General features: G+C 35.9%; 1 protein-coding gene across 2 annotated transcripts in view; it reads left to right on the forward strand.

Moving 5' to 3' along the window:
• The window catches only part of DMD (dystrophin), a 1192425-nt gene that overhangs the window by 436783 nt on the left and 742597 nt on the right, over window positions 1-13045 (forward strand). For both annotated transcript variants that reach the window (XM_086608718.1, XM_086608727.1), the window contains 2 exons: window positions 2993-3116; window positions 10849-10936. In XM_086608718.1, the coding sequence (XP_086464844.1) occupies window positions 2993-3116; window positions 10849-10936 (212 nt within the window). The remainder of the gene's footprint in view (window positions 1-2992; window positions 3117-10848; window positions 10937-13045) is intronic.

Consider the following 13045-nt stretch of genomic DNA (forward strand, 5'->3'; position numbering starts at 1 on the left):
GTCTGCTGTGGTTAATACTTACCACCATCTGATGAATCCCTGGGCCATGGAATGTGTTCCTGATTGTTTCGTTGAACTATCAAAACTGTCCAAAATTCTCCCATTCCTCTTCCAGGGAGGATATTTCAGAGGCAGGGACTTAGTCCTCTTGTTTAAGAAACGAAGAAATGATCAATAGTAAACATTTTACTCTGTCAGTTTCTGTCCTATACCAGGATAATGCCAGGCTGTTCTTCAGAAAGTTGGTCTCTGTGGTCCTAGTTAGCTGCAGCTCAAGAATGGAGCAAACACCTGAAGTAATACAATTTTGCCTGCAGTCAAGAGAGTTTGATACCGAGGGGCTGGTAAACTTGTCTTCGTTGTTATGAGATGTCTGATGTTCTGTGGTCTTCTCCAGTTTACTGCTGCTTCGTACCAGGGCTATAAAACATCCTAGCTGCCACAATAGCTGACAGCAGCAAGAGAGCTTTAGCTATAGATTTAAGGTGAAAGAAGTGATCATTACTTTCTTGTATACTTTGCCTATGTGGTTGCTGACCATAAGGAGAGTGGGGAATGGAGAGCACACTGGCAGCAGGGATTGGCAACACATTCCCTAACCTGGGCTGCTGATTTTGAGAGGTTAGTTTGTACAGTGCTTACTGAGTTTGAAGAACCAAATGTGGAGAGGCTAGCAGTCCCATATAGTTGAGAACCTATAGGCTGACTAAATTCTGCCCTGACTGTTCAAACGAGTTCCCTTGTTTTTCATTTTGCCTGTGTGGCTGACAAGCCCCGAACCAGATACTTGTGTGAAACAGAGGGCGGTACGGCGTTACTACTCTCTCTTTTTGAAGTGGTGTACACTCGATCTGAGGGCTTCCTTGTACTTCAGCAATCTTCAAGTGACAGCTGCTCTAATTTAACTAACCTAATGTGTTCCTTACTGTGGACTTCAGGAACTCCACTTTGTCCTAGAGACTACTTTGGTAGAACTTCACATCACTATCATCCATACATTGCACAGAGGTGTGGCAATCTTCATTAGATCTTGAATATAGATAATTTATATATAAAATTGTATTAGGAAGATCTATGAATTTGCTAGTTTTCATATTATAATCCAGTCTATTAGCTTTAAAATTGGGTGTTTTCTACTTTAAGATGTGTTACCGGTCCTGTCATAATTGCAAAAACATGCTTTCATCATTCTCCTGCTGAAATCAGTGGAATTAGATATGCAGTTAGTGCTCGCAACTTGTTGAATACACAGTATTCCAGCTTTATGTGGGAATACTGGATTTCATAGTTTTGCTGTCTCCTAGTCTTAAAATTTCGTAAGAATATTCATTAAATATGTAATTGTTATATGCAGAACAGAGGATAACATTATATTTCAAGAATTAAAATTGATTTAATGTCACATAGGATCAGAAATAAAGCTGAGGTAGGAAGCTCTTAACTGGCAATATTGTTCAATTTCGGGGATTAGAATCTGGTACCAGTATAGAGATTCCCTGAATCATCTGGGAATTTTTTTTTTTCTTCCACCTCTGAACTTACAATTCTTTATCAAATGAAGATTTCTGCACTTTTCATTACTTCATAATCATATTTTTTCTCCTTTAATGAGTATTCAAGTAGTATTATTGGGAATTGCTCTATCAATATTATTCTTAAGAGTTTATAATTTAAATATAGAATTTTGGGCTGGGATTAAGAGAGTGTGTAATTCTTTTTTCTTCTGCTTTCATTATCTATTACTCAGTTTTTCACACAGTGTTTTTGAATGTAAAAGGGAGGCATAAATACTAGATCAAACATAGAACTCTTACTTGTACTCAGTTTTCATTTCTGTATATATAGATTTCTGTAGCACCTGATTTTTACCTTACATCCTTGTATTTTAGTTCTCATAAATAAAGTGTATTGTAACATAATTAATTCCTCCAAAGATGATATTGTCATTCAAGTTCTTGGTTTTAGTAGATTTTCAATTTTACATAAATGATACAACTTATATATACAAAGCAAACTGAAAGATACAGCTCATTCTTTTTTTCTAAGTCTTTCTGTTCTATTGCTTTCATTGTACTGCTGCAAAAGGAAAATCAGTTATAAACTCGATGTAAATATAAAAACATATAGTGCAATAAAGAAATGCAATCAAGAATGCAGTTTAGCACAAGTGAGAAAAATATTGTTTCAAGACTCATGTTTTAAAAGCTAGATTAGATACTAAGTCACAGTTCGATTTTTCTACACATCAGCAATTTAAATATCTGCATATGGAAACCTTCATTTTGAACTGCTACCTTCTGAACAGATAATGAAAGTTAAGATCAGTTTTAAAGCAGCCGATGAGAGAATCCAGACTGTAAGAAAAAAGGCTGTAGTAAAAACTAGTTTAAAAGTTTATGCAGAGAGTTGGAAATCCTAATTTGCAGTTTTAAAAGTTTTAGCTATAGGAAAATTATAATCTACTGATGATTAGTAATCACATTCTACAACGAATTTGAGTCAATTTGAAGAGACTCTTGTCTAATGGTCAAATTTCTTGCTTGAATATCCTTCATATTATCATCAGCAGAAGCTGGGACAGAAATCTTACAGGTATGAAAGCTGCATTTGGCCAGCCTGATAGGCCTTACATCCTCAGCTGAGCCAACAGGATTTGTGATAAAACTTCTTCATTGTGAGAGTCACTCATTTCATGTCTTCCAAAAACATCAGCTTATAAAATTAGAATCCTTATTGTGAAAATTGTTGTATTTGTTCAGCTGTCAAATCATGGTCTTAAAAATGAAGAAATATTTCTATGTTTCCAAATTTTGGAGTGAATAATTTTATGAGCTATCTAATGAAATATAGGTTGTTTTAAAACTGTGTTTTGCTGAGAGAAACTGCTGCTTATTCCCTTGTTTAAACAACCGGTTAAATGTGTTTAATGTCAATGCTATTTTTAGAAACTTTGTGGAAATGAAATGTCTTATCACACTTCTCTGTCTCTTAGGTTTGACTCAGATACAACAGAGCTCCATAGCTGGATGACCCGCTCAGAAGCAGTGCTTCAGAGTCCTGAGTTTGCAATATATCGAAAAGAAGGCAATCTCTCGGATCTCAGAGAAAGAGTCAATGTAGGAGAAAGTACTCATATATATGTCTGTTAGTTTGTATTAACTTGTCAAAGTGCTTTCAAAGTCCATGTTTAAACGAGTTCAAATGTAGACTGACAAGCATTGATTCTCCATATGTGTCAGAGAAATTTAGAAGTGCTCACTATTTCTGTGATTTTCAGATTTTGACACCAAAATTGCTACCCAGGCTGTCTCAATACAAAGATTTATTTTTTCTTATTCATACATATTCATATTTAATTCAGGTATTCTACATTCATTAAAGTCTTTGGTAAAGTTGAATCAAAGTCTCTATATTACTTCTTAAATATGCACCATCGTTCCATACTAACAGCTTAATTTGACACTATGCATGCATAAATTGAAGGACGCAAAAAGTGACATCTTTTAGTGCATTCTAAAGAAAATCTGTATCTAATTCTTTTTACAGTGCTGTAAAATATATATGAAAATCACCAGTTTCCACATTTTTTTTTTTTTTATTTTTAATTCTTTTGTAGTACCGTACCTGAACAAAAACCAGTTCTTTCTACTTTTGGCAAAATGAATGATTCTGCTCTGCTTAAGGAGTAGCCGTGTTTGTGCATATGTTTCAAGAACTCTGAACTTAGCCCTTGAAAATTAAGCTAATGAAAATTCTCTTCTGTATTTAATTTTTGTAGAGAGATGCAAAAATACCTATCTCTTCTGAATAAGAGAAAGGGGAGGTCTTTTGATAATTAGCTGTTATAGTGTCATAGTATATCATGAAACTTCATTGAAATACGTGTTGATACATACTCCTAGAACACAAACAGATGGAACAAAGTTACTGTATTGAGGTTCATTTGGTGCTTTTTTTTCCTCACTATCTGTTTGTCCATCATAAATCAGCTCTTACAAGATTGAGAAACACTGAATTTTGTGAGTGTGAATACATATTGCTAGTAAGTACTCATTTGAATGTAATCTCCTGAATTTAGTTCATGACACCACTTCATGTTATGTGAAACATATATAAATGTATAGATATAAACACAATATGCAAAATGCATCAAATATACAGGGAAGATTTGATGGATTCCAGTGCTTCCATACTGGGGTAATGCGATTAATCTCATATATAAATAGATATACAGTTAATTTTCTGAGCGCTTCAATCTTCATTGTAGGTAAAATTAAAAAAGAAACATAGGAATAATAATAATAATTAAAAAAATGCTCCTGTCTCCCCTTCATATATCTCCAATTTCAAGGATGGCAAATTAGCTCATCTTGACCTGCATATTATGCTGGACACCTGCACTGTCAGATTTTGTCATATTGTCAGTTTCTAAAACTTTGTAAAAGCATTAAAGGATCCAGAAGTCACGGTTCACCTTCCTCCTCCTTTCTTTTCTTGCTTTCGAGGAGGTGTTGATCGCTGCAAGTAAAGGGGTGGAGGCAGGTGAACTACAAACCCTCTTCTGGTCCAAGCTGGAGTTCCCAGCAGATCTTGCTTTGCCTTTGTTGGTGCCGAGGAAAACCATTGGGCCTAGAAGGCCACTGCCTGCCACATTTGTTCAGATCTCATTCAGATTGATGAAAACATACATAATACTGGAGGAAGACAGAGGGAGAGGAAAGAAGTGTAGAATTTGACCAGTGCATGGGCATTGTAAGTTTGAATTCAAGACACTGCAGATAGCAGAAGATATATCAGATGTTTCTTTGACCTTCTTGGATATTGAATAACTGGATGTATAAGAAATGAATTTCCAGATTTTACTGAAAACTAGTGCAGAAAAAGGATCTGCTTTGTATCAAGGGGAGTCTGAGACAAACCAGTAACTCTAAGTAGAACTAAGAGAAGCAAACATGTATCCTTCATTAATGTCGAAAATATTTTTAAAGACCAAGACTGGTTTTGATTGCATAGTGTCACTGCTTCTAAAATGAATATTTTATTGAGAAAATCAAGTTACATGTAGAAGTTTCTAGACATTTTAAGGCAGAAAACATTCTGATTATATGTATTAATTTGATAGAGAGAACTCTGACAGATGGCACTTGACAAGTACTATATGGATTCTATGTTGAACAGTTTTCGGTTAATGGAAGTCTTTGTACACGCTTTTCAAAAGAGCAAAAACACCTAGGGTTTTTAAAATGCCAGGTTTTAAAGTTTGTCTTGACCTGACTTTTCCTGGTCTTGTCTCTGTCTCCATCCATAAAACTAGTAACCAAAACAAGAAGTACTGTCCAGTTCATTGATTTGAGCAGTTTTATTGTTGCTTATTAGCACTTTTTATTTCTAATTCCCTCAAAATGAGCCACAAATCAATGGAAAATAAGATAGTGTGGCTTTTAATATATTATAGTCTCCAGTAAAGTTGCAGGAGACATATAAAAAACGCGAAATAACAAAAAGGAAAGCATACGATAGTGATAGTTGAGAAAAATTGTGTTGTACTGACATATATAGTCGTACCCCAGTGCTGTACTCATACATGCATGCATGTGACCACGTACATATATATACAGAAGTCCCATCTTGCCCTTGCTGGCAATTATTTAGTTTTCTTCCTATATGACAATATATATATATAGGTGTAGCACAGAACACGTGCTTGTCTGATGTCAGACCTACTATTTATTGCCCACCATGGCAGGTGTTGAGTCCTAGGGCCTTTTCCTAATGACTTTTTTTCTGCTGTATCTTTTGAGTACAGGTTACTAGTTGGATGACTTTTGGTTTTTGTCTTATTGTGGCAGCTTGCCCCTACTCATCATTTTTCTTGGATGAGGGGTTGCTTCTATATGATACATTGGAAGCGTTTCTACTGTATGATGGAGAGACACAAACTTCAGAAACAGGCACAAGGAAAGCTCTTTGCCATCATTGATGATTCATCAAGTTCAAAAGCTTGCACCCATCGCAGCTCAGAGGAGGCCTAGGGGAGATGGAGCCAAGAGCAGGCTGTATGACGTGCACTGACTGTGTTTGCTAAGCCAGCTGCTCTTCAGATACTGGCAGGAATTTAGCCTTTGGCAGATGTGTTATGTAGACTGAATGTATTAGACATGAACAAGAAGTCTATTCCTATGTTTGGGGAGAAGCAAAAATATTTATAGCCCTTCCCCTGCTACAAAAGAAAGATATTTGCCTTACCTGACTGGAGAGACTGGATGCCGTAAGTACAGAAGTTTTGTTGTGGAACAACCATATTACTCCTAAATAATGAAGACATCCAAACTTAATGGTGTCTTGGATTAATTTAATAATCCATATTTAATACTGTAAACATCGTTATGCTGCATCACACTTAACATTTTCTGATTAATATGTATATTTTACTATAAACAGACTTAACAATTACTCAGACTTTTTTTTTTCTTACGACATAATGAGCTTTCAATATTACATTTCAAATATACGAGGGCTCAGGTGCAAAAAATTAAAACTTGTTAGACAGAAAATCCTGCTAAATAGTAAGTCAGATTTGAGACTACACATCAATAAACTGGGAATAAAACTCCTGGAAAGGAGTTTTAGTTAGCCAAGAAACACCACCTAGAAATTCAGAATCAAAGGTAAACATATAGGGAACAGATGCAAGGGAAAATGTCAGATATCCTAGGCAACTAAATTTGTTCTCTTGACATTCTCAAAAGCCCCATTCTCATTTGTTCGTTTTGTTTCAGTGACCTTTTTCAGACATGCTTTGTTGGGCCTGGATATTTGAAAGCTGAATCACTGTCAGAGCCAGTGATGATAATGTTGCCATCTCCTGCCCTCAGGGGTAATTGGTCAGTCACAGGAGGTCAGGGAGTACAGCTACCGTGCATGCTTTCACAGAGCTCTAAAAGTAGAATGTTGATTTGATATGAATAACATCTGAATTCCTTGGACCATCGGTGTTTTCTAGGTTATGAGGTCATTAACTGCCAACTAAAATCTTGGGGTCATATAAAACGCTCAGCATTGTGAAAATAGCCTCTTCACCTTCAGCTGACATTTAACTAAAGATGAATTTTTAATGTTATTCAATCAGTTAAAATTAGGCTACTATATATTTGCATTGACAGTTACAAAATAGCGCAAAAGAAAATTAATCCTCTATTTTATGAACGCCTCTAAAGGTAACTGTTATTCCCATATTGGTATATTTTTTTCTGAAAAATGTTTATTAGAACACAAGAATGAAAAAAGGAAGTATGATATATTTGGAAATATTTTGACGTGACTTTGCAGCTATCACAACTTTTTATCAAAAAAAAAAATATTGATTACAACATACAGAATCTAAGACTTCCAAAACTTCACAAACCTCTTCAAACTCATCGCAGCCTACTTGTGTCACGAATGAACCTGGATCTAGAGTCTTATCTCTTTTAGTAAAGGAAAAAAGGAACAAAACAGAGACAAAAAGATAAATAAGAGGTGTTACAGGCCTCATACTCCCTTTGTTTCTGGACGCTTTACATGTGCTTATGGAAATCCTTCTTCTGAGGGGCTTAAAATCCAAGACAGTTTGGAGGTTCGGCAAACAGTGGCAGTGTGTACAGAGCAATGGCAGGGCTGTGTGATTAGGACTATGAAGTAACTGGGGTGAATTTCCTCCTTTCTCCCCAGATCAGGTAATTTGTCTTTGTATGAGGACCAAGAGGGCAGTCTTTTCTCCTGTGGCTAGCGTTGTGCTTTCTGTGTGTAAGCATATGTCTTCCTGTAACCAGTGCTAGACCTTCATTTTTATAACATATGCTAACTACACAAAAACAAATGGAGAAAAGTAGTTGACAGAAAGTTTGATATGCACCAAATTTTCATGTTTATTTTTAAGGGCTTCACACATAGTGCTTGTATTTTCTATCAGGACCTGGAAACTTTAGTCTTTCAGGAGAAAGGTGGACATTTTTCCACATTTTTCTGGACACTAAAGGATTCGCTGTCACAGGCTTCAATGTCATAGCATTTTTATATTTCAAAAAGCTAATTTTTAGTATTTTTGGGTGGGTTTTTTTATGATTCATTTGTGCTCATTACAGTTGTGTTCATGATAATTACACATCTGGCATTACAGATGGAGTAAAATTATTTCTAGTATATTTTAGTGTTTTTATGATACCTTTGAGTTCTCTGTAGTTAGACTCATGCTAATTATACCTGCCATTATAGATAGAGTAGAATTAATTAAGATGGTATATGAAATTTTGGAACTCTGCAGAGAATTAATAGACTTTAAAAAAAAAATTAGAAATTATTCAAATTGTGTAGTAGAATCATAGAATATTTTATTGACCTTCAAAATCTATAATTAATTAATACAATCATCTTTAACTCATTCAGATTAAACTTCATAATCTTTCAGTGATGATTTACATATATATTAAAGATACATTTATTAAATCCAAAATTTTTTCCATCTTTTCCAGTTCTTCTCTAAATATCCTTTCTTTATATATTTTATTTATACAAGATTGGATTCTTGAAAGTGTTTGATAGAAGCTTTGGTGTATTGTTAGAAAGCCTACTGTTTCATCATTTCTATGTACTCAAATGAATGGCAGTTATAAATAGGCTGTGGAAATGTGTGAATTTAACTGAAAATCTCTCTTTAAAGTTCTGAGTGTTTCCTCACCTAGAAAAGCCTTCCAGGGAGCTGCTGCTTATTAAACTGAAGATGTTTTAAGCACCACACTTTAAAAGTTATTTCAAGAAAGTTTATTCAAAGATGTTTTATATTACTTTCTCCTAAGCATAACAATCTGTTTGAAAAATAACATTTTCAAATATAAGTGTATAAGATTATTCTACTAAATGCATTTTTAAACACCTAAGAAACCTACTTGAGGTTCCTTTCCAGTTGTAAGGAACCTTTTCACCCAAAGAGTCCAGTCAGACAGAATACACCTTTGCTGTGAAAATAAACAAGATGATCAGGAAGCCTTGTGGGGTCAGCCAGACTGAGAAGCTGTAGCCAGGGAGCGTGTTATCTTCATGAACACGTAATGCCGGATTTGCAGCGGCATATGCTTTTGTACGTGTGTATCTGTTGTGATAAAGTGACTCATGATTTACGGGAGACTGTGCTGGTCAGGGTCTCTGGAAGGTGTGTAGTCTGTTTTACTATTGGTATCAAACTTGGCTGTGGCCCTATGCTGCTTCTTTAGGCTTCTGATTTAGAGCTTCTAAATAACGCGAGTAAAATATTTTAAAATCAATGGAATGACTTTATGGTGTTTATGAGACAGTGTTTGAGGAGTTGTCAGATCTAAAGTGATTTTGCTTTCCATCTGTATTCCTACCGACCCAAAATGAAATGAGAAACATAGATTCCTACTATATTCTGAAACCGTAGCAGCTAGCCTTTACCAGCCATCATCAGCTAGTCTGAGTGCTAGCCTGAGTGTGGGTGAGAATTTTCTGAGTACAGAAAAGTGAATTGAGAGCATTAGATAAAATACATAAATAGAAGCCTGTGTTAATTCTGCAGTTAATTATCATTCTTACTTAGTAGCTCATATATGGATTTCTACTATATATGTGTCGTGGGTTAGGCTGAACCCCCCCAAACAGCCGGTCACTCCCCCTCCCCCACTCCCAGGAATGAGGGAGAGAATTAAAGGATAAATGGGAAACCCATGGGTTGAGATAAGAATGATTTAATACAGATGATTTAATACAGTGTAGGTGCTCACCACCCCCTTGTATGCGAAGCTCGTCTTGTCCCGAAGCTGCAATCCCGGACAAACGCGAAGCCCCGAAATAGAGAGGGGCAGAGAGAGAGAGAGAGTACTCCGAGAGTGGGAGTACTGGGAGAGAGAGAAAAAGAAAGAAAAACAATAGAGCAAAAACACAGCAAGCACAAAAGAGCAAAAGCGTCGAAAGAGCCAAAGCACAAAAGCCCTTCTGTCCGGCTGACACTCACTTTTATACTGGGCATGATGCTGCGTGATATGGAATACTAATTGGCCAGTTTGGCCCTCAATCTTAAGTTCCACCACAAATCACAAGGGGAATCGTGTCCCCCTTGTCCCAGCTATGCTCCCCCCTTATCCCGCCGTGCTTCTGCACTCCGGCACACTGAAAAGTCCTTGGAGTTTCACGTCCAACCACAAACATCAACTTGCTATCAGCATTCTTCTCAGAGCGAGCCTCTGAGTAAAACCAAAACAGGGAGCTCTTCTAGTTGCTAAAAAGAAGAGCTAACACTGTCCCAGCTATAACTAGGACAGTATGTTCACATATATGATAGATACCCACTTTAATATGCATTTTACATGTGTTTTTTTTCCATCAAAAGAGTAAAATAAGCAATCAAATGATATATGGTTTCAATACTGTAGTGTATTATGAAACCTGTGATTCGGTTAGCATGCTCAATTCTTACTGTTATCAATAGGAGCCATAGGAGAAATGAGCAAATCTATTCCTCTGCAAGGAATTTCTGTTGAACATACATTTTTATTCTGAAATATTGGGCTTTGAATTGCTCTTAATTTGTAAGTCTTTTATTTGTCTGTAAAATATTGACTTGTATCATTTGTCAACTCTGTTGTGTTTCGATTCTCGGTTTATGTATTTGACTTTATGACTGACTCCCTTACTGATGGTATCTGTTACTTGCTGCTTTCATTGCAAATCGGGAGGCTTGCAGGGCAATGTGACAGGTTAAATGGTCTTGAGAAATCAGAAGACATCCCTGAGATTAATTACTTTCTTCTTCAAAATCCCTCTCTTGAAATACTCACCTTTCCTGTCATGCTGCAGGCCATCCAGCGAGAAAAACCTGAGAAGTACAGAAAACTGCAAGATGCCAGCAGATCAGCTGAGGCCCTGGTGGAACAGATGGTGAATGGTAATTACATGGGAGTTGATTTAGATAATCTTCTTAGGGATTTGATAAATGCACAGGTTCATATTTATCACAAGAATTATATTAGTGAATAGTGTCTAAACGGAACAGTGAAGTAATACTACCTTATATTTCTTTTATTATTTCTGAATGTTAAATTTGTTAATTAGAAAAGAGAAAAAAAGTCTTACCACTTTAGTATCATGAAAAGAAATGTGCATAAAACATGCTCACAGTAATGAACTGTATATTAACAATCTGTTCTGTGCAGAGACTTAAGTTGTAATCTTATTGTCTGAGTATACTAAGCTTTTAAAGGTACATTAACTCGTCTAAGTTAGAAAGTTCTGAAGAGCTTGAAAAAAGTGCTTTCTGACTTATGCAGTGTATATTTTGTAATATATATATTGCTGTAATGCTCTGTGTCATAGAAAATACAAGATTTTATTCAGTTTTGAAAGAGATTTTTGGCATTTGCCGTTTCAAAGTTAGTAAATGTCAAATCTTATGCAACTCTTAAAATTAATTGTAAGATTTTGATTTTTATTATTGATTTTTCAACAAAAAATATTGTTACGTCATTCTTTTGAAGTTTTTTGTATTTTTAAGAGAAAAAGAAAAAACAAAGAAAGGTAGATGGAAGTAAAATTGTAAGTCATGTCATTGTCCTTGATATTAAAGAATGTCTAAATTTGCAATAAAATATTAAACACAGGCAAACATCTATCATACTGACATGACTACCAGAAATATAGATGTCAAATGCACTGAGTTTCAGAACATATCTTTTATATTAAATTGTTATCATTAAGAACCAATAATTTAATTGCTAAAACCAAAGTGCTTTGAGTTTGAGGTACAAACTGGCCAAGATAAACAAATTTAATAGAATGTTAAGATTATCTTGCTTAAGTATGAAGGTGTAATATTTTATAAGTGGCGATGCTTAATGTGTGGAGCGTATTTAACTATCATTAATGTAAAAATTATTATCATTAATGTAACAGGTTCCTTTCCTCGGCTCAGTGGATAGACCGAAGGGAGTCTGCTAACATTCACACCCTCATTGAAATCATTTGGGCAGTTTTCCATGGCTGATTGTATAAAAAAATGTGACAGCTGTTTTGGACATGTTTTCTGCCGGGGAGAACTAGTTGTACAGGGCTTTAAAGGCAGTATTTGAAATCCGTGTGCTACCACATAAAGGTTGTTATTTTGGGCAGAATCTATCTAGGACACATTTAGCAGTGCCCCACTCTTCCTTTGGCTGAAAGCAGACTTGCACCTCAAGAATTCCAGCTTCTGTTCCTTTAGATTATATAGTACTTTCTGGTGACTAATTTTAGTTTTAGTTGCAGAACTCGCTAGCACATTATATGTTACTTTAACCATACTGTACTACCTACCATGTCTAGTATCAAGTAGATTAACATTCTATCCTCAACGTTCTCATGTGGTTTTAAGTCAAGGTTCTCTTTTTTTCTCCTTCAGTCCATGGGTCTGTGCTTATTCATGGTTTATAGATGTCGTGATCTTGACTGTGGCTAGATGTGCATATAAATATTTCTGATATCTCCCAAATCACACCTTTTTTTAGGAAGCACATCTTCCAGTTGAAGTGCAAGCACAGGGTGGACTAGCTAAGGCAGCATGACTTTGTGTTTCATATCAACTGCTCTGAGCTCTGTATCATGACGTATATCACGGTAACCTTAGTAGCAAGTATGACAGATTAGTTCCCTGTGAGAATGAAGAACCATTTTTGTTGCGCTTTTAGGGAAGAAAAAATTCATTTGAAAAGAGAAACTGTTACTCTGGACTTGAAGCCTAAAATATTTATGGGACTTTCAGCTACTCCATTGCTGCAAAGGCAATCTGAAGAATAGTGTATGAAATCATAGAATCATAGAATCATAGAATCGTTAGGGCTGGAAGGGACCTTCAAAGGTCATCTAGTCCAACCCCCCTGCAAGGAACAGGGATATCTCCAACTAGATCAGGTTGCTCAGGGCCTCATCCAACCGGGCCTTGAACGTCTCCAGGGATGGAGCATCCACCACCTCTCTGGGTAACCTGTTCCAGTGTTCTACAACTCTCATAGTAAAAAATTTT

Source organism: Tauraco erythrolophus, chromosome 1 (assembly GCF_009769465.1).
Source record: "Tauraco erythrolophus isolate bTauEry1 chromosome 1, bTauEry1.pri, whole genome shotgun sequence".
Classification (NCBI taxonomy): Eukaryota; Metazoa; Chordata; class Aves; order Musophagiformes; family Musophagidae; genus Tauraco; species Tauraco erythrolophus.